The sequence below is a fragment of the Urocitellus parryii genome, chromosome 1 (genome assembly GCF_045843805.1).
Source record: "Urocitellus parryii isolate mUroPar1 chromosome 1, mUroPar1.hap1, whole genome shotgun sequence".
Lineage (NCBI taxonomy): Eukaryota > Metazoa > Chordata > Mammalia > Rodentia > Sciuridae > Urocitellus > Urocitellus parryii.
Genome location: NC_135531.1, coordinates 20665031 through 20692030, shown reverse-complemented (window position 1 = coordinate 20692030; position 27000 = coordinate 20665031). Strand labels below are relative to the sequence as shown.

The window sequence follows — 27000 nt, the reverse complement described above, 5'->3', positions numbered from 1 at the left end:
CAGGGTCTTGCTAAGTTGTCCAGGCTGGCTTGAACTTGCTAGCCTTCTGACTCAGTTTCCTGAGTCACTAGGATTTTAGGCTTATGTCACTGTGTCCAGGCAGATACACAAAAAATGAGAATACAGAAGAAATACAATTGATCCATAAATGTCTAAAAAGATATTCAAGCTTACTAAAAACAATTATGAACTAGTAGTTCCTAAGAAATATTCAATAATATTCATGAAATAAAAACAAGAGTTGGAATCACTATTTCAGGCAGAAGAAACTCCGTATCACAATCTGGGAGTTAAGAGGGAACTGAGCAGGATGTTAAAAAGAATATTGGTGGCTAGGATTGTGGCTCAGTGGTAAAGTGCTTGTCTCACATGTGTGAGGCACTGGGTTCAATTCTCAGTACCACATATAAATAAATGAATAAAATAAAGGTCCATCAACAACTAAAAAAAAATTTAAAAAAAAAGAACATTGGGACTATAAGGCAGAGAAGGGCTTCAAGGGATAGAGAATTAGAGGCAGAAAAAGTTATGAAAAAATATTTAATTTATATGACAAAGAATCACCATCCTTAATATATGAATAGCTCTTACTACTAAATAGAAAAAATAGAATACAGAAGAAATACAATTGGTTTATAATTACAATTATAATGTTCAAGCTTACTATAAACAAATAATAATTTTTAAAAAAGAGCTTTCCTGCAGAGTTAAAAAACTTGACATTATGTAGTGACATAAGAGTGTAAGGAAACAGGCCCTCCATATGCAGTAAAAAGTGATATAATCTATATAATCCTGGCACTGTCTGTCAAAATTTAGTATATGCATACTCTAGGAATAATCTCTACCAACAGACACTGCTCCTGTCAAGGAACTTAGCTTAATGAAGAAAACAGACATTAGTCAAGTAGAAATGTTGTGGAAACTGCTGTAAAACAAAAAAAAAAGTAAAATCCTCTGAGGGGGTATAATCTCTTATAGGAGGCTTTCTGATACACTGATAAGTTAAAGTGAAATACAGGCTCAGGTTGTAGCTCAGAGGTAGAACTCTTGGCTAGCACAGGCCATGGGTTTGACCCACAGCACCACAAATAAAATAAATAAAGTAAACTAAAATAAAGTTGCATATGATTTCAATGTGGCTACTGAGGCCTAACTAGACAGCCGTACTTCATTTAAAATTAGATAAAACAAAATAAGTAGAAGTTAGTCAATTAAAAGGAGGGGCAAGAATATTCCAAATAGAAGAACAAGGACAGCAAATACGAAGGTCTCCAGGTAGAAGTGAACAAATTATTTTAGATAGGAAAAAACAAACAAACAAACAAAAAGCCAGCATGACTACAGAGAAAAGAAGAGTAAAGTCCTGACTAGCACTTCACTAGGCCGAAGAAGAAAATCAAAGTGCTCCTAAAAGGCATTAATAACAATTTATTTTGAGGTAAATGTGTGAGGCCCAAATGCAAGAGTGACAAGAACAAACCTGAGTTTTTAAAATGTCCCCTTGAAACATTATTACATTTTAATTGTCTATTATTAAACTGCCTTAAAGTTTGTAATTGAGCACAATTTTATCCTACTTTGAAAAACGAACTACACAATCTGACTGTATATTCTATATAAAATATTTTACCTTTAAATTCCAAAGAGATACATATTTTAAATATACCAAAGTAGTTTTGATAAAACTGCATTTGGGGATTATGTGGATATCTAAGAATCTTTTCCCTGCTTGGAAAGTATCATTGATTGGTTCCTTATTACTTTCTTTTTTTGGAGGGGGTGGTACTGGGGATTGAACTCAGGGGTGCTTGACCACTGAACCACATCCCTAGCCTTATTTTGTATTTTATTTAGAGATAGGGTCTCACTCAGTTGCTTAGAGCCTTGCTTTTGCTGAGGCTGGCTCTGAACTGGAGGTCCTCCTGCCTCAGCCTCCTGAACTGCTAGGATTATAGGCATGTGTCACCATGTCCAGCTTCCTTATTATTTTCAAAATACATTCTGGACTTTTCCATTTGGCATTCAAGGCCCAACTATGACTTTATCTTTTGAAGATAAACTCTATGTTCACTTTGATTTGGTTTAAAACATTCAGATATTTAACTGGAATGCTTTTAGCTATCAAAATTCTATTCATCCTTAAAGACCCAGGTCATACCAGGTCATACTATATCTCCTCTGATTACTATTCAGATATGAAAGCTCTCCATATTAGAGCATTTTCTTTGTATCATTCACATCACATTTACCATACATTATATGGGAGGATACAGTTTTCCACTCTAGACAGTTAATATTCTAACAGTCAGTTCTACATAGCACTTCTTATGGCAGAAAGACAATAAGTACTTGTATATGGACAAATGAAACCACATTCAAACCATTTTTTTTATGGGTAAGGGAGAAGGCTTCTGCTATCTATGTGAAACAGCTGCTATTATAATCCATTAAGAAAAGAGGTATTTCTTATTCATATGGAAATTTTTCTCTTATCTAAAGTTTTTTAAATCCCCCCACTTTAAACCTATGAATACTAAAGTAGCACTGAAGGCACCAATGTTTTTTCTTCATTTTCCACACCTTATTTCTAAGTGCTCCTACCTAATAACAACATCTATTTCATTCAGTATATTATCAAGTATAAATTTTCAAATATCTCGAATTTTCCTTCAGTTTCAAATTTTCAGGTATATCAAAATATAAACATAAAATTATCAAATGTAAATTATCTTCTTTGAAAAATGTGATAACATTCATCATAGACTTGAGGAAATATATTCGAATATTTAGATATTTATTCCGACTTTTTGAATCAACGTTTGCTACAGTTCTTACATTTTATAGAGAATAAATGTGAAAAGTCAACATAAAATTTTCCACAGTATACTTTCATTTGTTCATTTATTCATTCACTTAAAAAATGGTTGCTAGGGTCTAAGAGTCTGGGGAATAGAAAAAGCACTAAGGATTGAATTGTATCTTCTAACAATTCATATGTTAAAGCCCTAATCCCCAGTACCTCAGTATGTGGTCTTATTAGAAATAGGGTTGTTGCAGATAAAATTAGCTAAATTAAGACAAGGCCATACTGGAGTATAGTGGGCCCTAATCCCACATAACTGGTATCTATAAAAAGGGGAACTTGAACACAGAGACACACAAGGAGAACACCATGTATAGATGAAGGCAGAGATCTAAAATCCAAGGAATACCAAAGACTACAAGCAAGCCAGAAACTAGAAGGCAGGTGTGATGCAGATTTTCCTGACAGCCTTCAGAAAAAACCAAACTTGCCAATGTGTGGATCCTGACTTTTACCCTCTAGAACTGTGAGACAATAAATTTCTGTCATTTAAGCTACCTAGTTTGTAGTACTTTTGTTATTGCAGTCCTAGGATGCTAATACAGAAGGCTTCCCCAAAGAATTCTCATTTATGTTAAGACTTGAAAATGAAGCAAGAAATTAGTTGAAGAAGGTCAAGAATATTTCAAGAGTGTGGGAAAAGCATGCTTAAAGACAGAAAAGAGAGGTAATAAATGTAATGATTAAGAGATAGAGGTCATCCGATCAGATCAAATCCAGTCCATTATTTGTTCTTATACTGGAAGACATGAATGCTCATTCATTTATGTATTGTCTATGGCTGCTTTCATGCTACAAAAACAGTAGTTAAAACAGGAACCATATGGCACACACTGCCTAAAATATTTACCATCCGGCCTTTACAGAAAAAAGTGTGCTAGTCTTTATTATAGCACAAGCTAAAGTTAGAATTTCTGGTTCTACCACTTACTAGCTGTGTGATATATAGGAAAGTTATTTAACCTCTCTGTGCATCATTTTCATAAAATGGGAATTAAAAATAAACTCTGTTACAGCTATTGTTTTAATTAAATACAGTTGACCCTTGAAACTGCTCAGATCCACTTGTATGCAGATTTTTTATTTTTGGAGGTTTGTAACAATTAAAAAAACCCAGAGGGCTGGGATTGTGGCTCAGTGATAGAGTGCTCGCTTAGCACGGGCAGGACCCGGGTTTGATTCTCAGCACCACATAAAAATAAATAAATAAATAAATAAATAAATAAATAAAGCCCCCCTCTCCTTAAAAAAATAAATAAAAACCCACAGATGAACCACATAGCCTAGAAATATTGTAAAAAATATTTTTTAAAGTTAGTTCTGTTATGAATGCATTAAAGGTACATAGGATAGTCTATTATCATTTACTACCATAAAATATATACAAATTTATTCTAAAAAGTCAAAATTCATCCAAATGTACACACACTTACAGACCCTATACATAGCACCATTTGTAGTCATGAAAAACGTTAAAAATGTAAAGATACAGTATTAAGTCATAATTGCTTAAAATTAACTGTAGTATATATGACTGTAATACATTTCATAACCACCTCTTGTTGCTGATGAGGTGAGCTTAAGTGTTGTGAATATCCACTTAAAACCCTGTAGCCCTGTTCAGTTCCTCTTCTCAGTAAATTGTATCTCTCAGTAAAAAATGGTCTTTCATTGGTTCTAGTGTATATTTCACCATATATGATACACATACAAATTTGTGTTAATCAATTATTTATGTGATTAGTAAGACTTTAGGTCAACAACAGGCTACTAGTAATTAAGGCTTTTTTTTTTTTTTTTTTTTTTTTTTTTAGTAGCAGGGATTGAACCAAGAGGTACTTAAATCACCGAGCCACATCCATAGCCTTTTTAATATTTTATTTAGAGACAGTGTCTCACTAAATTGCTTAGGGCCTCCCTAAGTTACCAAGGCTGGCTTTGAACTTGGGATCCTCCTGCCTTAGCCTCCCCAGCCACTGGGATTACAGGTGTGTACCACATGCATAGCAGTAGTTAAGTTTTTGAGGAGTCAAAAGTTATGTGGATTTTTTATTACATGGGATCAATGCCCTTAACCTCTGCCATTGTTCAGGGTTAATTGTATATTAATGTATGTCAAGTATTTAGAAAGACTTAGGCAAACAGTAAGTCTAAAACTGTTTTCTTGAGGTTGTATTGATGTGCAGTTTTACTGGTGGTATATTCATATATGAACAGAGGAAAGTATGTCTGATTCATTCTACTGTCTTTCCTGCTTGTTATTATTATCATTATTAAGTTTAAGGAACCAAAGTTGAGTGTTACATAAATACTAAGTCTAAAGAATTGTTTACTGTTTCATTATTAGCAAGTCTGAGTAACCAAAGTGACGAGAGTAAGGAAGATGGGGGATTGGGATAAGGCTGGAGAGCTAAACATGGGCCAAATTAATTTTTTGTAGGCCATATTAGAACTTTAGGAGTTAATGCTAACTCCTTTTATGAATGAAAGGCTTTCTATATGAGGTTTTAAATTGGCAACTAACATCACCAAAGTGGCATGTTTTCTTCTGGGAGAAAAAAATGTCTACAATACCTCTTTTAAATTCATGAGCAAGTTATTATTTAACACAGCAAATTTTTATAATTTGTTATATATTTTTGTGTACATTCCTGAAAGTAATGACTTTCAAATTATACTTTGAATAAGGTGAAGTTGGTTCAAGTAATTTGCATTTTACAAGTGAATACAATGAATTGCCTAATTAAGATTACAGATAGGGAACAAAACTTGCTGAAAACAAACTTTCATGCAAATTATTCTCAGTTTCCCACATGGTGGGATTGCCTTTGGTTAAACTAGGAACTAATGTCCTCTGATCACTATTTTCATTTCCACTATTTTAGAGTAACCATATAACTTATTGTCTAATCTGGGAAATTTCTGAGCATAAAAGAAAGCACTATTGAAAGTACCCCAATACAACAGGCATAGCCTTATACTACTGAACATAATTTCCCAGACATTTGTCAGAAGAAGATGATACCTCAAAAGATTGCTTGCTTTAGCATGTGTAAGGTCCTAGGTTTGATCTCTAGCACTAAATGAAATAAGAAGTTATTCTGATAGAGACATCATCAAATTTGCATTTTGAAGCCCATTCATGTGCTATCAACAACCAAAAATTTGGTGACAAAAAGGAGTTACATAATACTTGTGAAAAGTTGCTTTTGTAAGATTTAAAAATGCTTACCTCCATAACATCTTCCAAATTCTCTTCTGCATCTGCTTTCTCTGTCATCAGTTTGGCTGCTTTGAAATAAGTTTTCATAAGTAGATAACCCCTTTTAGCTCCATTCCAATATGACCGAGGAATTTCCACCAAGCCATACCCCAACAACAACACAAGAAGAAATAGACCCCATGTATTGGCAGCAGCTATTCCAATTGTCTGAAGTTGGTTCCTGAGAAAGAGAATAATAAAGCTATAATAAATACATCTTCCTACAAAAATGCAAAGTAACACTAACTAGTATTAAATACTTTTTCAGAAAACTGTCCTAAAAGATGGAAAAATTATTTATTTATATGTATTTATAAATATATATATTATATATATATATATATATATATATTTTATGTATATATATATCTTCAAATCCTGTTATTTTTTTCAGTCACAGCAAATAAGTCTATTTTAATGGAAAGATAAAACAACTATAAAAATGGACTTTAACATAAGAAACAATGTTTCAATTATATTCAAAATGAGAACCCATGATAATTCATGGCAAAAAAAAATGAACATTTTTCACAAACAAACATAATTTTCACCAGGTACTTTCTTATTTAATATTACCCAAGAGAAGGCTGAAAAAATTTCAAATTAACTTGTATCAAAGCCAATCTACACAAATCCCAGGAACGTAACAGTGACACTTATCACTACTACTCTATTCCTAAATTTTCAGACCTGGCTTTTTGCATACATTACCCATCATAAAAACAAAATAGATTTCAATTTCATTGAAATATCTAAATCTAAAATAACTTTAAGGACAAATATGCTCTTAAACTACAATTAAAACAAAAGATACAAATATTTACAAGTTCTGGTGAGGAAAAAAAACAGCTATTTGTTCATTTATAAAATTTGAAGTCCTATCTAAAAATAATGTTATTAGGTGGGTACAGTGATTCATGCTGTAGTCCCAGAGACTTGGGAGGCTGAAACAAATGGATCACAAGTTCAAGGCTAGCTCAGAAAATTAGTGAAGCCCTAAGCAACTTAGTAAGACCCTGTCTCAAAATGAAAACTAAAATGTTCTGGGGATATAATTCAGTGTTAAAGCACCCCTGGATTCAATCCACAGTACCAAAAAATAAAAACAATGTTATTACTTTTAATATATAGCTATTAGTCAAAGCATTAATCTACCACTTACTGGTTACATTTAAAGATGCTATTCCACATTTTCTTTCTTAGTAATAGAGACTATTCAAATATTCTTTTGGGGGAATTAATAAAAAAATTAGGAATATTTCTTGAGAAATGACCTGTATATATGAGATAAAAATTGATTTTTAAAAGTGCAAACATTCACAGAACATTAAGAACACTACTTTTCTTACCATTCTAAATGTAAACGTGGGTTTACAGCTACATAAATTAAAAATGCCCCAAAAATCAGCAAATAGGTGCCATAATAGATTGCATTCTCAATCAGTGCAGTTTTTATTTTTCCAGTGATAGAAAACCCTCCAGATCTTGCATATGACTGCATGAAAGGTAAGAGAATCCTAGATGGAGGGAAAATATAATAAAAAACAAAACAATTATATATCTATATAATTTCAAAACAGAAGAAATACATAAATCTCAAATTTAATATGCAATTCTCAGTAATAAATACAGTTATGAGTAGTTACATGTTAATACTGAATAAACATTATTAGATGACTGTTTATTTTTGTAATATTAAACTTGACAGAAAGCAAGTGCCCTAAGGCAAGAAAGAGTACTTCCTAGGAGAAAACGAGGCCACAATGACCAGCAAAAAGTACAAAAGTGTTAAATGACTTCAGATGAGTCTAAAAATAGACCTTTAAAGCCTTTATGCAGAGTTTGGACTATACCCAAAGAATGAGAAACATTTTCTTTAATAGTAAGAAAGGTATGATCAAATTTAAATTTTCTATGACTTCACCCAGGATAATGGATGGAGAGGAAACAAAACCAGAACTAACTGAGTGTGACAAGGATAGAAGTAATAAGAAGCAGAAGAGGAAAAGACTGGTTGTCAACCTACTGATTCTAAAGTACCTAGAAGATATCCAAGGGAGACTTCAAGAGGAGGAAGTAGTTGGCTATCCAACTTTAGAGTTCAGAAGAGAGTACTTAGAAATGTCAACTTTTAAGGAAGAAGTAAAGAAAAAGGGGAAAAAATCAGAGGAGACTGAGATATAACAATAGAGGGTCAAGGAAAAAATTCAAGGAGCAAGTTAAACAAAAACCAGAGAAGGAAGTATTTGAAAGTGGAAACATAAAACAATAGAATAAAATGCTGCCAAGAGGTCCAGTAAACTGATGACCTCTATGTGTGAGTGGAGGTTTGGGTGTAAAAAAATGGGTACACGGGTTGAGGAATAAGTAAATAATGAATAAATGGAGATGTCAAATGATAGTTCATTTAAGAAGTTTGGCTAAGTAAGATAAATCATGGTATGTACATAAAATGAAATCTTTTATAGAAATGAAAAAGAACAGAACACTAATACATACAACGTAATGTTGATGAATCTTCCAAATATGTAAGCAAAAAAGAAATGCAAAAATATCCATACCATACAACTAATGTTTATAAGGTTCACAAACAGGCAAAGCTAATCTATGGTGATGCAAGACAGAATAATGGTTATGGGGCTGGGGTTGTGGCTCAGTGGCCGGGCACTTGCCTAGCATGTGTGAGGCACTGGGTTTGATTCTCAGCACTACAAATAAATAAATAAATAAATAAATAAATAATTTTTTTTTTTTTTTTTTAAAGAATCATGGTGACCTCTGTGGTTAGTGGATGACTGGGGTAACATGAGAGAGGCATCTTGGGGCATTGTTCATGTCCTGAATCACCATTATCTGAGTGTTGGTGTATAGATGCATTCATTTTGAAAAAAAAGTCAAACTAAACAGAATATGCATTTTTTTCAGTATAAGTTTACACTTAAATTTTTTAAAAAGTCTCCAAAAATTTTAGTCATGATAAGATCAACAAGGTGGAGACTGGAAAGGGATTCGAGGTAAAAGACTTTTTGCTTGTTGTGCCAAAACAGGAAATTATAAATAGGTAACAAGAGGTGAATGGGGTGAGTCCACAATTTAACGAGAGGGGTTAGCTTAACAAGAATGACTCTTCTGTCCTTGGAAGAAAGTTTGTTAGTGAGAAGCTAAAAGAACTGCCATCTGATGACTTCTATTTTCACTGTGAGGTTGACAGAAAGTAAAGTCCTATGCTAAGAGTAAGTGTGACTTTTAGGGAATGAGTAGAAGACAGCAACTAAGAGGACAGAAGTTTGGAGTGACTGGAAATATTTTTTTGATTCTTTTTTTTTATTATTAGTTGTTCAAAACATTACAAAGCTCTTGACATATCATATTTCATACATTTGATTTAAACAGATTATGAACTCCCATTTTTACCCTGTATACATATTGCAGATTCACATCAGTTCCACATCCACTTTTTTACATACTGCCATACTAGTGTCTGTTGTATTCTGCTGCCCTTCCTATCCTCTACTATCCCCCCTCCCCTCCCCTCCCCTCTCTCTACCCCATCTACTGTAATTCATTTCTCTCTCTTGTTTTTTCCCCTTTCCCCTCACTTCCTCTTATATGTAATTTTGTATAACAATGAGGGTCTCCTTCCTTTACCATGCAATTTCCCTTCTCTCTCTCTTTCCCTCCCCTCTCTCGACCCTGTTTAACGGTGATCTTCTTCTCATGCTCTTCCTCCCTATTCTGTTCTTAGTTGCTCTCCTTATATCAAAGAAGATATTTGGCATTTATTTTTTAGGGATTGGCTAGCTTCACTTAGCATAATCTGCTCTAGTGCCATCCATTTCCCTGCAAATTCCTTGATTTTGTCATGTTTTAGTGCAGAATAATACTCCATTGTGTATAAATGCCACATTTTTTAATCCATTCATCTATTGAAGGACATCTAGGTTGGTTCCACAGTCTAGCTATTGTGAATTGTGCTGCTATGAACATCGATGTAGCAGTATCCCTATAGTACGCTCTTTTAAGGTCTTCAGGGAATAGTCCGAGAAGGGCAATAGCTGGGTCAAATGGTGGTTCCATTCCCAGCTTTCCCAGGAATCTCCATACTGCTTTCCAAATTGGCCGCACCAATTTTCAGTCCCACCAGCAAGGTACAAGTGTACCCTTTTCCCCACATCCTCGCCAGCACTTGTTGTTGTTTGACTTCATAATGGCTGCCAATCTTACTGGAGTGAGATGGTATCTTAGGGTGGTTTTGATTTGCATTTCTCTGACTGCTAGAGATGGTGAGCATTTTTTCATGTACTTGTTGATTGATTGTATGTCCTCCTCTGAGAAGTGTCTGTTCAGGTCCTTGGCCCATTTGTTCATTGGGTTATTTGTTATGTTATTGTTTAATTTTTTGAGTTCTTTGTATACTCTGGATATTAGGGCTCTATCTGAAGTGTGAGGAGTTCTTGTAGAAATAGATAAAGCAATCATGAAATTCATATGGAAAAATAAAAGACCCAGAGTAGTAAAAGCAACTCTAAGCAGGAAGTGTGAATCAAGCGGTATAGCGATACCAGATTTCAAACTATACTACAGAGCAATAGTAACAAAAACAGCATGGTACTGGTACCAAAACAGGCGGGTGGACCAATGGTACAGAATAGAGGACACAGAGACTAATCCACAAAGTTACAACTATCTTATATTTGCTGAAGGGGCTAAAAGCATGCAATGGAGGAAGGATACCATCTTCAACAAATGGTGCTGGGAAAACTGGAAATCCATATGCAACAAAATGAAACTGAATCCCCTTCTCTCGCCATGCACAAAAGTTAACTCAAAATGGATCAAGGAGCTTGATATCAAATCAGAGACTCTGCATTTGATAGAAGAAAAAGTTGGCTCTGATCTACATATTGTGGGGTCAGGCTCCAAATTCCTTAATAGGACACCCATAGCACAAGAGTTAATAACAAGAATCAACAAATGGGCCTTACTTAAACTAAAAAGTTTTTTTCTCAGCAAGAGAAACAATAAGAGAGGTAAATAGGGAGCCTACATCATGGGAACAAATATTTACTCCTCACACTTCAGATAGACCCCTAATATCCGGAGTATACAAAGAACTCAAAAAATTAAATAATAAGGAAATATTTGATGTACAGAATAGGCAAACAGATTAATGAAGCAAAGAAGGAAATTCTGGCAACACTGAGGGCCCAGATGGTTAACAAGCATGAATTTATTGAGGCACTACTTTATTCTGCTATGCAATTTGTCTTAATGTTCACCACCTCCCATTTGAGTTTGGTTGCCTCCAGAATATCTTGAGATGTTCAGTAGGGAGTGAGTTTGAGATTAGTGCATAGCAGAAGGACAAAGCTATAATGGGGAGAAAGCAAGATTCTGGATACATGAAACCATGGCTACAATTCAAAGCCATGAAGGAAGAGTCAGATAAGATGACCAAACATAAAATTTTAGGGAAGACTAATATGAAGGAAATTCCCCTGAAGAAAATTCAGAGGGTTGGGATAAAGAGACAGAAAGTCAGAGAATAATGGTGACCTTAGCAAGAGTAGTTTCATGTAATAATGGGTTAGAAGAAGACTAGATTGAGGGTCACAAAAAAAGGCAATAACTGCAGGGAAACAGTGACCAGGAAAACTTTTTTCTATTCTCTATATTTTTGGTCTGTTTCCCTTTTCTTCTTTTTTGTTTCATTTTTTTTTTAAGATAAAAGAGACATGAGCTGGCAGAAAGAAGATACAGAGTTAAGAGAAACAATATGTAACATATGAATAAATTGCAAAATATGAGGGTTCACTGAGAAATTATCATATATTTTGGTTTACTTTGGCCAAATTTTTAAAAATTTTGTCCATTACTGTCACTTACCATGTTAAAAATTGTGATGTCCAATATACTACCCTCCAGAAAATTGGCATGATTCCATCAGGAATGTAACTCCATGGCTTAAAACATGGATGTTGGCTGTTTAATAACAATTTAAAGCCAATTAATCACAAACAATTTTAAGTTAAATGAATTATATAATTAATTTTTGTGTGGCAAAGTTCATTTACATCAGGTTAATAATTACTGATTTTCATAAAATTTCAGGAAAAAACTTAAAATTCAAAGCTGACTGTCAAACAGAAAAAATGTACATGATACAAAACAGTTTGTTCTAAAAAGGAATGATTATGGTTTTCAACTTGCATTGTATTTTTTTAATATCTTTATTTTTTATTTGTTTTATTTTTATATGGTGCTGGGAATCAAACCCAGGGCCTCACACGTGCGATGCAAGCGCTCTACCACTGAGCTACAACCCCAGCCCAACTGCAGTGTATTTTTAATCATTGGGTAAAAAGACTGATCCCAGTTGTAGGGTTGGTTATGTTTTGTTTTGCTATTACTATCTAGCAGAAGGGGTCGGGCAAGAGAAGTCATTAGGTTATTAATTCCTGGAAATTGGAATGTAAATTATATTAGTCACACTGGCATAGCTCCTGTGGACATACACACAAGCATCTGCTTGAATTTTCTGATGATGAGTCTCTGACCATAGATTCTTCCACTTAATAATCTTCCTATATCCTTTAGTCTAAAGACTTTTAATGCAATAATTGCTTCTGGTCTATATCTAGTTTTTCATGGTTCATCAAAGAGAAAAAGCATATACACTTTAAATTTACTTTTATTCAAGTTAGAATATTTTATAAAAGCTGCAAAAATAACCACACAAATACTAAAACATTGGTAAAAGTCTTATATCAACATAGACTTATTTTTTTACTTGGAAATATAATATGAATTCAATATAATCTTTTGACAATTTAAATTTTATTCCTTCTTACTGAAAAAGTATGATGTTTTAACAGGATATGAAATATGAAAGGAGTATCTTACATAGAGAATAACCCCCTTGTTCTTTATAACAACTTTGTAAATTAGGCAAAAGAGAAAATGCATACTCCTTTATTTATTTAGTAATGGTGCCAAAATCTAAGAAAGTCTAGGCTCTATTTTTTAAAATATTCTTTTAATTGTAATGGACCCAATAGTTTTGTTTTAATGTGGTACTGAGGATCAAACCTAGTGCCTCCCACATGCCAGGTGAGCACTCTACAACTGAGCCATAACCCCAACCGCTCCATTTTTTGGATATGAGACAGACGAAGAGGAAAAAGGTTTTGGAAGGTACACATTTAATAAGGGGAAGAACCAGAGCAAACAATTAGTTGTTTTTTTTTTTTTTCTTAAGCTCTCGCTATCATCTACTGAAAGGCCCTGTGTAACAATAAAGTTTAGATTTAAGTATTTAAAGCTTAGATTTAAATATTTAAAGTTTAGAATACCACATAATAAAATAACTACTAGCAAAGAATGAAAATGGGAAGATCAGTAGAAAATAACTTTTCTAAATACACAATCTGGATGATAAAAACTGCTAATTTTTAAGCAATTTTCTCTACAATAGTTATATTAAAAAAAAAGAAATACATACCTTGGAACTGGGGTAACAACTGCTGTACTGTTATTTTCAGGAGGGCTGGAATTTGCAGCGGCATGCCTGCACCGGTTGTATATTGTCTAAAGCAATGAATACATGGTTTAAACAATGAGAATCAAAAAGTTACCAAGTACTCAAGGGATATTAGAGTTGGTAAATCTGCTTACCAAAACTTACCTTCCTGGCTATGCTGTTTAACAATGAAATTCCTAAAATAACATTTAAATTCTAAATATAAGTATAACCTTATACAATTCAGCTGTCTTAAAAATAATATATCTCAAACAAACTGCACAATTACAGTTGCTTTCTAAATTGCGAAAATTAGTTTCGCATCTTACCGTACTAACATCCAGAGGCAGTATGAAGACGATAAGAAAGCAGAGATACCAAGCAAGCAGTGTTCCAACAATTACAAGTCTATGCTGTTTCTTAAAGTCTCCGTATCGATGAAGTAGGAATAATGCCAGAAAAAAGACAAAAACAATCTCGAGTCCCAAAGCTGCACCACTCATTATTGAATGTTCACTCTGATGAACCAAAGTTATTCATGTATGCTTCTGAACCATATCTCTTCACTGAAAAAAATATAAAATAAAATGTAGCATTAAAACTGGAAGTGACCATTTGGAAATGTTCTAAATATTTACTAACATATTCATAACCTCTGTGGAAAACTGTCATGCTTTACATTGGACTATGAATAAGATGAAGAGGATAATTCCTAACATTAAGTCCTATATCTTACTTTTCAAAGCACATCTTAAAAATTTCATATACAGTTGGGCACAGTGGTGCACATCTGTAATCCTAGGGACTCTGGAGGCTAAGGCAAGAGGATCTCAAGTGTGAGACCAGCCTTAGTAATTTAGTGAGACTATCTCAAAATAAAAAATAAAAAGGGCTGGTTGCAGAACTCAATGGTAAAGCACCTCTGGTTTCAATCCCCAGTACTTAAAAAAAAAAATTCACATACATTGTATCTTCATAAAAAAATTTCTCTGACAAATGTCACACAAGTTCTTAAAATATTACAAATTAAGAAATTCTCTTTTTATATAATTTTTAGTTGTCAATGGACTATTTATTTATTTATTTATTTATGTGTGGTGCAGAGTTTTGATATAGTGTCATTTGGGAGTTTGTGTCTTAAGTATTGACAGAATATTTTAAACAAACATGCTATCCTAGGAAATTAGGATCCTAGGAAATGGAAATTTAGTAAAATAACGTTTTCTTTCTTTCTTTTTTGCAGCAGTTTTATACACTCTTTGGGGAAGGCAGGGACTTTACATACATCATAGTATCTCTTAGCAAATCATCACAGACCCCAGGAAAATCATAAAACAACTCTAAAACATGATTAGCACATTCACTGGCAGAAACAAGTTGGGTAGGGGTTAGTACAAGAGGTGGAATTCATTTTCAAATAAAGTTTTCTAAGATGATTCATAGCCCATAATTTAATATTTTCTAAGACAGAAAGGAAGAGAGAGGAACTAATGGGAAGAAACCTTTCCTTTGTTTAAAACATTAGTTTCTTTTTTTTTTTTTTTGCTAATATTTTCTAACAATTCAACTTCAAGAACTTGAAATTTATTTATTTACTGTTTTACAATATTATTTGCCATTTATCTATGTAAACCTTATTTTCTTTAGAGAAAGCCATTTTACCTATTTTATGTGCAAACAATCATGAATGCCACTGAATAAAATCATACATTTGAAAATATTTTAAAATGTTGATTATACAGATGTCAACAAGACTTATTCAATATCTCTCCACTCCTAAATAATTTACCTTTACTAACTGAAGGCAGTTAAATCAATGTTAGGCATATTTGCTTGTCTATGGATGATTACTGACTGATATTTTAACATTGAGAATAAATATCATAATGCCACCCAACAAAATAAAAATAAAGCAGAATTGATAATATACTTCAAGTGTACAAACCTCTCCAGCCAAAACTAGTTATAAGAAGAATAAAAGTTTGATTACTTTAATGGACTAAATTAACTCTTCATGAAATATCACAAAAATCACATTTTAAACTATTTTCTTCACTATTTCTTTATGTTGTTGAAGTGACTTCTTTCCATTCATCTACAAATTTAAAACACTAATATTTTCAGTTTTCCTAAATGTAAAGTTGAACCCCTTTCATTGTTCTCTATCCCCTTATCTTGTGACATTTTCCCAGTATGCACTTATCTACCTGATACATGTTCTTTGTAAACATCGTCTCCCTTAATTTTTCCTTCCCTAGATTCCAAGACAGTAGCACTTAACTATTTTATCCATACCATATCCTAAGTATCTGGAGTTGTTTTTGGCATATAGTAGGTATTTAAGAAATATCTTTTGAAGGAATAAAAGAATGAATTAAAAAATTACTGTATACTTTAGTATTTACACAATTTTTTTCTATTTCTGCTCATTTCAAAGGCAATCTTTTTAAAGCAAGAATAGATTAAATATTTTACTGAAAACTCAAGGTAGAATACACTCATGAAAACTGTTAACCATCTTCAAGATCCAGCTTTTAAAAAAAATCATTTAGTGTGAAATTATTGTTTAAGTGCAACATTTATTGTCTGAAAATCCCTTAGTTTGTCTGAGGTATTTATTTACCTGAAATTGTCCAATGCAAAGAATATGATAATCAAATCATAGGGAAAAAGACTGAATACTATAGATTATGAAAAAAATGCTAAATGATAGAATCTTACTGAAAATCACCCTAATATTAACTGAAAAACTAAATACATGCAATTTTACATAATATGCATAAAAACAATAAGACAACAATGACATAGGAAAAACATGGGCATAAACAAAAACCAAAATCATAGTTATAACTTGCCACTATTACTTTTTTTACTACCACTCAATTTCTCAGTCTGACTCACAGTACTTTAAAATGATGTAGACAAATAGAATTATGGATCCTTTATTCTAGTACTAAAGAAATTATATTGTGATATTACTTCTTATATTCAGTGTATTAATCTCCTATCACTGCTGTAATAAAGTATTACAAACTTAGTAACTTATAAAAACACCAATTTATTATTCATAGTTTCTGTGGGTCAGAAGTTCAAGCAGGACATCGCTCAGCTGAGTTCTATGCTCAGGTGTCGGTAGGTTTGCATTCCTCTCTGGAGAAGAATCCATTTCTAAGCTTATTTAGGCTGTTGGTAAATTCAATTATTTATCGTTATAGAACAGAGATCCCTCTTTCCTTATAAGCTGCTAGTTAGCATTTGTCCTTAGCCAAGAGGACTCTTCCCAGCCTTTACATGTGGCCCTGTATATGATTTTTTAAAAATTATATACATTTAAGGTGCACCACATGTTTTGTCAATATACCATAATTAAACTAATTAATATATCCATTTCTTTACATAGTTACCTTTTTCCTTTTCTTCTTTCTTTTTTTTCCTTTTGGTGGTCATGTATATCATCTTAGAGCAATGGTTTGTCAAGTCCTTCTCAAACTTGAAATCTATGTGATTTCAAAGATTTTTTTGCAGGGTGTTAAGTATCTTTTGCCCTAAGCTGGGAGAGGTTCACCTTTCAGGGCTCATTTGATTACACTGGATCCATCTGAATAATCTAACTATATTTAATGGTTCCAGAGATTAGGAAATAGACATCACTGTGCGTCTATATTGTGTTTACCACATCATCTATTTTTCTTCTTTTGTCTTTTTTTTAATATTTATTTTTTAGTTGTACACAATACCTTTATTTTGTTTATTTGTTTTTATGTGGAACTGAGGATCAAACCCAGGGCCTCACACCTGCTAGGCGAGCGCTCTACCGCCGAGCCACAACCCCAGCTCTTCTTTTGCCTTGTTATGACATAGGTGAGGCCTACTGGTCCCATGAAATTGGAGATAAAAACTGGAGTTTCCCTAACTTGAGATGAGAAAATAATAGTTTTAAAGTCCATATCTTTGATCTTATATCTAAATTCAAGTGAGGAATTTTTATAGCACAAAATGATAACACTTTCTAGGGTTCCTTATGAATTCCTATATATCAATTAAAACAATTTTCTGTTGAAAGATAGGGGCATCTTATTCTCCATGTGATTTAGTTATTTGACATTAAATATAATTTCTTGAAAATTTTCAATTAAAGTATAATTTAATAATAAAGATTAGAAAACTCAAGCCTAGATTTAAAAAACCAAAACCTCATTGCTAGAGGGGATAACAACTTGACAAAACCTTTTGAAAAGTACATATCCTTTGTCCTAGCAATTCCTTTTCAGATAAATTATTCTCAAAAAGAAAAGATAAAAAAGATTTATCTTCCATGTTATTTTTCATTACAGCATTAAATATAAAAACAGGCCAACTTAAATATTTGTACTAAATAGTCCACAGATTTTTTGAGAAAAACAGTCATGGTTTTAGAACTTATTATCCTGATGCTCTGACCATGACTGACAGGAGCAGGGACCCATGCTTAGTCAAGGGTTACCTAACTATGCAGAGAATGATTAGAGAGATCACGAGAGTCCCCACTTAGAAAAAAGAAGAGATCCAGAGAGACACATTAAGATATATAAAAAGTGACAGAAGTAGGGAGTATATACAAGAAACATACACATATGCATGGACAAACACACACCAAAATGCTGATAGCAGTTGTAACCGTGTAGTAAAGAGATGATTTCTAATTTCTTCTTTGTGCTTTCTTGGATCCATGTATGCCACTTTAGTTTTTAAAAACGGAACAATATTATTTTATAATTTTAAATTTATTTAAAAATCAATGTAGTAATATGAAGGTAAAATACACAGAGAATGAAATTTTTTGCAGGATGTTAAGTATCTAACATTACAACTCTTTTAAAATACAAATGTTTTCTTATACCTTAGCAAACCTGGGTTTGAAATTCCAACTCTATTTAATATTTGTATAACTTTATGCAATTTATGCTGCAAAATGAGGATAATCACCTCACACAGGTTGCTATGAGGATCAAATGATATATAAAAGTAAAACACCATGAAGGAGTTCCAGGCATTAGAATAGGTACTAAATAAATGCTAGCTACTAAACTTTGTTGCCTTTGTATGGAGGGCATTTAGGAGATTAGTTGCCTCAATGGTCTAAGAGTAGTTTTACCCTAAAAGGTTTACTCTCAGTTCCCTCAAAAAAAAAAAAAAAAACCTACAAAATAGAGGCCAGGTGCACTGGTGCAGACCTATAATCTCAGTAGTTTGGGAGGTTGAAGCAGGAGCATTGCAAGTTCAAAGCCAGCCTCAGCAACTTAGTGAGGCCCTAAGCAACTTAAAAAAATATATTTTTTAAAAGGAATAGGGAGCTCAATTCACAATAGCTAAGCTATGGAACCAACTTAGGTGCCCTTCAACAGATAAATAGATAAAGAAAAGGCCAAATGTTCTCTTTGACATGCTGATGCTGAAACACAATAAGGGAGGAGAAGGGAAGTACAGAAGTTCATTGGATTAGACAAAGGGGAGGGAAGGAAAGGCAAGAAGGATGGGAAGGAAAAAGACAGTAGAATGAATCAGACATAACTTTCCTATGTTCATATATGAATACAAGTCCAGTGTAACTCCACATTATGTATAATCACAAGAATGGGAAGGTATACTCTATGTATGTATAATATGTCAAAATACATTTTATGGTCATATAAGTAAAGAGAACAAAAAATTTTTTAAAAATCATATTGCAGATAGTATCAATGTTATTCTCCTTTTGTTAAAATACAACCAAAATTATAATAAAGATTATCTGTGGGTGATGGGAAAAAAAGAGAGCTGAAGATGTGACTTAGTGGTAAAGCGCAACTGGGTTTGATTCCCAGTACCAAAAACAAGAACAAAAATAAACTTAAATAAACCTATGAAATGGTAAGTAACTTTTTATTTTTCATCCTCTGTGGTTACCACAGTCTGGGTTCTCCCATATTCTTATAGAACAAGATATGAGCCTGGCTCCTGTTGTTTTTCTCAACAAATTAGGATTATCTCTTTTGGTCAGCAGGATAGACTAAACAGCCTTTTCATCTGTTTGTTAAGAGACAGAACACATCTCAAGAGTTGTGTGGAGAAGGTGTGCCTGACTCATCAATGCTACATAGAAAGAAAATCTCCTTCTCCTAGGCACACAATCAAAAAAGAAGTGGACAAATATAAATCATTTGTTAAATGGTAACCACACGCAGCTTTGCAAAAATTTTAAGGGCAAAAAGGAGAAATAGGTCTTTGATGACCACAGTAGTTGATTAACATTCTCCAAATATTACAATAACATGTTTAGGGAGAATAAAGAGAAGATGATTATGATATTAAAATCTGGAGGCAAATTAAAATTCAGTTCCTGGTGAGTAGAAATAAAAGAGAATTTAAAGCTATCATAGTTTGGCATTAACACTAACGCAACAAGTAGTTTTACTTAAAAATGCCAATTCACTCATTCTGTCAAATTTTAGTCTCTGACAAGCAGGCAGATCATACCTTCAAAACATCAGTTCCAAAAGCCTAAATCCATAAAATCTAATTCAGGCTTTTTCCAATCATCAAGATATTATTTAATATTACTGTCAAATGCTTTTATTATAGTTTAATAATCAGCTTGCTAATGTTACTTAGAGTACGGGTTCCTTACCCTTTTATGGTTGATAATGATTCTTTAGGCTAAGTATACTCCAAATGGAAGATTTAAAGGTTAAGATAACTTTAGAATTTCAAGAACCCCAGTGTTTAAAATGAGAAAGAATTAATAGCAATTGATGAGAATGTAAACAAAAAAATGACAAAATTTTTGTCAAAATCAAAGATTTTACAGGGATGCTCTCTTTCACCACTTCTATTTAACATAGTTCTTGAAACACTAGCCAGAGCTATTAGAAGGATGAAAGAAAATTAAAGGATATGGATAGGAAAAGAAGATCTCAAATTATCACTATTTGCTGATGATATGATTCTATACCTAGAAAACGCAAAAAATTCCACCAGAATACTTCTAGATCTAATACATGAATTCAGCAAAGTAGCAGGATATAAAATCAACACTCATACATCAAAGGCATTTCTGTACATCGGTGACAAAGCCTCAGAAAGAAAAACTAGAAAAACTACCCCATTTACAATAGCCTCAAAAAAAAAATACTTGGGAATCAACTTAATGAAAGAGGTGAAAGACTTCTACAATGAAAACTAAAGGATGCTGGAGAAAGAAATTAAAGAAGACCTTAGAAGATGGAAAGGTCTACCTTGTTCTTAAATAGGCAGAGTTAATATTGTCAAAATGACCATACTACCAAAAGCACAATATAGATTTAATGCAATTCCAATCAAATTCCAAATGACATTCCTCACAGAAAAAGAAAAGGCACTCATGAAATTCATTTGGAAAGATAAGAGACCCAAAATACTAAAGCAATCCTCAGCAAGAAGAGTGAAGCAGGTGGCATCACCAGACCTTTCAGAGATATAGTAACAAAAACAGCATGGTATTGGCACCAAAACAGACTTGTAGGCCAATGGTACAGAATAGAGGACACAGAAACAAACCCATATAAATACAGTTATCTTATATTAGACAATGGCACCAAAAATACATATTAGAGAAAAGATAGCCTCTCCAACAAATGGTGCTGGGAAAATTGGAAATTCATATGCAACAAAATAAAATTAAGCCCCTATCCCTCACCATACACAAAACTCAATTCAAAGTGGGTCAAGGACCGAGGAATTAAACCAGAGTCCTTGCACCTAACAGAAGAAAAAGGAGGCCCAAATCTCCATCATGTGGGATTAGGCCCCAACTTCCTTAATACGACTCCTATTCGGATAGGATGTGGGAAAAAAGGTACAATCATATATTGCTGGTGGGACTGCAAATTGGTGCGACCACTTTGGAAAGCAGTATGGAGATTCCTCAGGAAACCTGGAATGGAACCACCATTTGACCCAGCTATCCCACTCTTCAGTCTATACCCAAAGGACTTTAAATCAGCCACACCAATGTTTATAGCAGCTGAATTCACAATAATTAAAGTATGGAACCAACTTAGATACCCATCAATAGACGAATGGATAAAGAAACTGTGGTATATATACACAAAGGAATAAACTCTGGTATATATACACAAAGGAATATTACTCAGCATTAAAAGAGAATAAAATTATGGCATTTGCAGTTAAATGGATGAAGCTTGAGAATATTATGCTAAGAAAAGTAAGCCAATCCCAAAAATCTAAAGGCCAAGTGTTTTCTCTGATTAATGGATGTTGATCTATGATGAAAGAGGGACCATAAAAAGAATGAAAGAATTTTAGATTGGGCAAAGGAGACAGTGTGAAGGGATTATGGGGATAGGAAAGATGGTGGAATGAAATGGGACATCATTACCCCAGGTACAGATATAATTACACAAATGGTGCATCACTACACCAGGTACAACCAAAGAATTGAATTGTTGCATTCCATCTTTGTACAGTGAATTGAAATGCATTCTGATGTTTAATTGCATTTGACTGTCTACTTGTATAACTAAGTAGAACAAATTAAAAAGTTTTTAAAGCCAAAAAAAGAAGAAAACAAAAAAGGCTTCTATAGCACAAGAATTAAAATTAAGAATCAATAAATGGGATGGATTCAGACTAAAAAGCTTCTTCTCAACAAAATAAAAAATTAGTCAAGTGAATAGAGAGCCTACAGAATGGGAGCAAATTTTTACCACATGCACATCAGATAGAGCACTAATCTCTAGGATATATAAAGAAGTCAAAAATCTTAACATCCCAAATAACCAAAGCAATAAATGGACCAAGGAACAGAACAGACACTTCTCAGAAGATGTTATACAATCAATCAACAAATATATGAAAAAAAAGTTCAACATCTCTAGCAATTAGAGAAATGCAAATCAAAACTACTTTAAGATTTCATCTCACTCCAGTCAGAATGGCAGTTATTCTGCATACAAACAACAAGAAGTGTTGGTGAGGATGTGGGGAAAAAGGTGCACTTATATTGCTGTTAGGACTGCAAATTGGTGCAGCCAATATGGAAAGCAGTATGGAGATTCCTTGGAAAACTGGGAATGGAACCACCATTTGACCCAGCTATCCCTCTCCTGGGTTTATACCCAAAGGACTTAAAAACAGCATACCACAGGGATACAGCCACATCAATGTTTATAACAGCACAATTCACAATAGCTAAATTGTGGAACTAACCTAGATACCCTTCAGTAGATGAATGGATTAAGAATATGTGGTATATATACACAATGGAATGTTACTCATCATTAAAAGAGAATAAAATCATGGCATTTTCAGGTAAATGGATGGAATTGGAGAATATTATGCTAGATGAAGTAAACCAATCCCCCCTCAAAAAAAAATGTGGAATGTTTTCTCTGATATAAGGATGCTGATTCAGAATGGGGATGGTGGAGTGGGGAGCATGGGAGGAACAGATGAACTTCAGATAGAACAAGGGGAAGGGAGGGAAAGGGAGGGAGCATGGGGGTAGGAATGACGGTGGAATGAAACAGACATCATTACTCTAAGTACATGTATGAAAACACAAATAATGTGACTCCACTTTGTGCACAACCAGACACGAAAAAATGTGCTCTATTTGTGTAAAATGAATTGAATTGCATTCTGCTATAACAAATTAGAAAAAAAATAAACCAAAGATTCTGAAACTGAATGAAAAAAAAACTCAGATTTGAATGAATGAATCTAATGATTCATCAGACTCAGTGTTAAATAGGTATCTTTACTCAGACAATGAATAATAATGATCTTGAGATGCCTCAAGATCCTAATAATGAAAAATAAAAAGAATCAGAACTAGAAGTGAATAATAATGTCAACAATTCTCTACTGCCAATGAAACTTTAAGTCTTGCTTAACATAATCATTATTCTCATATTTAAATCTTGAGTTTTGAGAAAGTTCATTTTAGGATGTAGAATACCATAATAGACTATCATCATCATTCTAAAAATGAGAAAAAGTCATAGTATGTTTTGAAACCATCTAAGAGCTTAGTGGGCAAACCAACCAAGTAACCTGAATTCCAAAGTGTAAAGAGCCCCTCCAAGCAACTTATAAAGAGAGACACATTATAATTTGCTTCACCTTCAGCAAGGCATGAAAGGGAAGACAGCAACCAGGTAGGTAGGTAAGAAAAGCAAAAACTTAACAAATTCTTAAGATTCCAGGTATATAAATTATAGACTTACTTCAATACATAATAAACCTTAGAATCCTTCTTAATAACAAAGTAATTTTTAAAAAAGGAAGCACTGACATTTAGTATGTGTCTGCCAGATTCAAAGCATGGTGCTAGCACTTACTTAATCCAACAAAATTTCACAATCTAGTAAGAAAGGATGGTATCCTTGCTTAATAAAGGGAAAAATGGCACAGAATGAATAAGTACTTTGCCCAAGTTCCCATAGCCAGTAAGTAGCAAAGCCAGAGGCATCCTGACTTGGATTGCAATCCAGCTTGGATGGCAATTACATGTCTCATCTTCAATCAATCAAGATATTCTTTCTTTCTGTAATTTAAATTGTTTGAATAACTTCTTTAGTTCAGGTTTCTAGTGGACAAATTAAAAAATCATTCTCCTATTAATTATTCTTTTAGATATACAAGACAAAATGCTAAGAAAATCTTGTTTAAGGTACAACTTTTTACTTTTCAGGTATTGTAACTTTAATTGATTTATAGAAATATATGTCTCATCTACACAGGAAAAGTAGAAAAGAAAATAGAGCAAAGGAGAACCCTTTTGTTCTTTCCCCAGTATCTGTCCATCACACAGCATTAAATTGAAAATATCTAAAGGTCTAGTTTAAAACTAATCAAGGGAAAAGGATCTTTTTGAAATTTGACAGGTGAAAACTTTTGCTTTGTAATTTCCCTCAGTCTTTGGTGCCTGAAACTAATGTGAGAATAAAACTAAACGAATTTTAAAATTCACTTCATGCTATGATGGCATTAAGGTAAAAGCACATCATTCTTCTACTTAAATGAAATCTCTTTTATAATAATTGATAATCAGAACTGAAACTAACAACTACTAGTAATTTATACTAGCAATTATTTATGGTTGCCAGTCCTTTTAGGCCCCTCCTAAGGCCTACTAATATTGATCAATTTGTAACCATGCTGTGATTTTGACTATGCATAAATGATATCACTTTGCTGTTTCCAAGCATCTGATGTTACATGATAAATAGTTTTCTGATTTACAAAGTAACTTTTAATTCTATCTGAAGTTTCCAGAGTATTGGAAACTTTTACTTACCCTAATATCATTTGCAGTTATAAAAAATGTAACTCTTTTGGATACTGATCTATCAATTCTAGTACTAGAAATATGGTATATGCAGTATGCCAAATAAGATTAAACTAACAAGATTAATCAGGAAACTAAAATATGATTCATTAGTAATAATCACAATGCAATACTTTAAAAAAAGGGATCAGACAGCTGTCTCTATGTAGCTAGCAATTTCAAATCTTCAAATCAACACAATTAATGTATGTTTAAAAAGTCATGTGTACCTATTTAAACTTTTACTTATTAAGACCACAATTAGAGGGAATCAATAACACACACACACACACACACACACACACACACTCTCTCTCTCTCTCTCTCTCTCTCTCTCTCTCACACACACACACACTAACAAGTTTAAATATTTGTTACCAAGGCAAAATGAATTCTAATTTTCAAAGTTAACAGGCTCTACCTTGAGCCCTAGAAAGGACTTAGTGTCCACTAATTCAGGTATCACACATATTCTAGCTCTTTTTGAACATATGGGTGTGTGTGTATGGATTTGTACATGTATTTATTATATGGTTTTGTGTGGGGTTTTTTTTTGGGGGGGGGGGTTTTGTTTGATTTTATGTTTTTGCTAAAACATTTACCTAGTGAGTGGCAATCTTAAGGGAAAGGATGTAGATAGAGTTAAACTAAGGTGACTGTTTTCTCCAAAGTAATATACAGGTTACTCTATGTCAAAAAAACCAGAAGGTTGCATTTTAAAATATTTTCCATATAGTAACGTTATTTAATGAATTCTTAACAATGAGCTCAGTATTCTTCATATCGTTTCAATTAACATCAATTTGTGAACAGATCTTCTCTTTACACCAATCTCACCTACTTTCAAAAACAAAAAGTGTCAGAATTTCTTCCTCTATGGAGAGGTAACAGTTAATTTTCAAGCCAAGGATCAAGCTTGAAACAAGCACATACCTGAGAAAGGAAGGTTCTCCCCCCGCTTCTTCTTCAAAGAAACACAGCGTTATGTCATACAGCATATGAACTAATATTCTAATACGTTTGTAATGAAGCTGGCTTGCTTACTTCTGAACCTTATAAATGCTCTTTATTTTTTATTAGGCTTGGGATTTATCCCCTTTTCCTCTCTCACTGTTTTCCCGGGGTCACGGTTATAATCCAGTGTGCACAATGAATTTCGCATGGTCATCCTACCTGAAATACCACAAGCTCCCTACTCTAACCACCCCCAACCTCCTCTACTCAGAGATATTCTAAATGCAGCTTGCTTTTAAGCTGCGACGCAAATGCACGCAGCCGGTGGAGCCAGAGCACCCGAATAGCTTTCCAGTGGCTCTCAGCTTCGCACAGCCCTTTGCATTCACACCGTAATCTTATTTGTTCCCTTGCTAGAATTTATGAGGCTGGTCAAGCCTTTAAGGTGATACCCAGCTTTCCCACCCCACACAGGAACCATTGTGGTGTCTGGCTCCCCTAAAATTAAACCACCGCTTCTAGTTCACCTGCGCTTTAGTTTACACAAGGCTTTCACACACGTTATCTGAAGTGATCCTCACTCCAAGCCCGTGAGAGCTGCGTCGCTGTGGCGGTGCCTATTTTATAGATGAGGTAAGGATCTTCCTGGTGGAGAAACAAGCTTCCTGGCAAAGGGACTGTCAGGTGTGACACGGCGGCTCGCAGTTTCTCACCTGACCGATCGGCGGGCCTGGCTGCTGCCTCCATTCAGGCCAGGGAGGTGCGCCTCGCGACAGCGGCCGTTCAGAGACTTCGAGGGACCCCCTTTATCTCTACCTGTGCTCGCCCGGACCCCAGACCCCATCGCGCCTCACAGCTCCCACTAAGGCTCACCGTCCGATCTCGCCAGACAGCGTCTGGAAAAGACAGGGAAGCTCCACGTCCGCCACAGCCGTCCAGGGTCTGAGACCCACGAGCACAGGCGACGGCGGTGGCGGTCACCAGAAGGCCTTCGGATTCCCGGGAAAGGAAAACTCGTCCACAGTCAAGCAGCTGACATTTCCCAGTCAGTC

The 27000-nt window shown here is 34.0% G+C and overlaps 1 protein-coding gene across 2 annotated transcripts in view; it reads right to left on the bottom strand.

The window, feature by feature from the left end:
* Positions 1-26998, bottom strand: part of Lmbrd2 (LMBR1 domain containing 2) — a 47766-nt gene extending 20768 nt beyond the window's left edge. Inside the window, exons 1-6 of one of the 2 annotated variants that reach the window (XM_026401784.2) lie at positions 26822-26998; positions 13977-14213; positions 13630-13715; positions 12015-12110; positions 7478-7645; positions 6099-6309 (exon numbers count right to left, since the gene is read on the bottom strand). In XM_026401784.2, coding sequence (XP_026257569.2) covers positions 6099-6309; positions 7478-7645; positions 12015-12110; positions 13630-13715; positions 13977-14150 — 735 coding nt within the window. In that variant the 5' untranslated portion in view covers positions 14151-14213; positions 26822-26998. The remainder of the gene's footprint in view (positions 1-6098; positions 6310-7477; positions 7646-12014; positions 12111-13629; positions 13716-13976; positions 14214-26821) is intronic. The other variant, XM_026401785.2, reaches the window with a different exon arrangement.
* Positions 26999-27000: the final 2 nt, after the last annotated feature.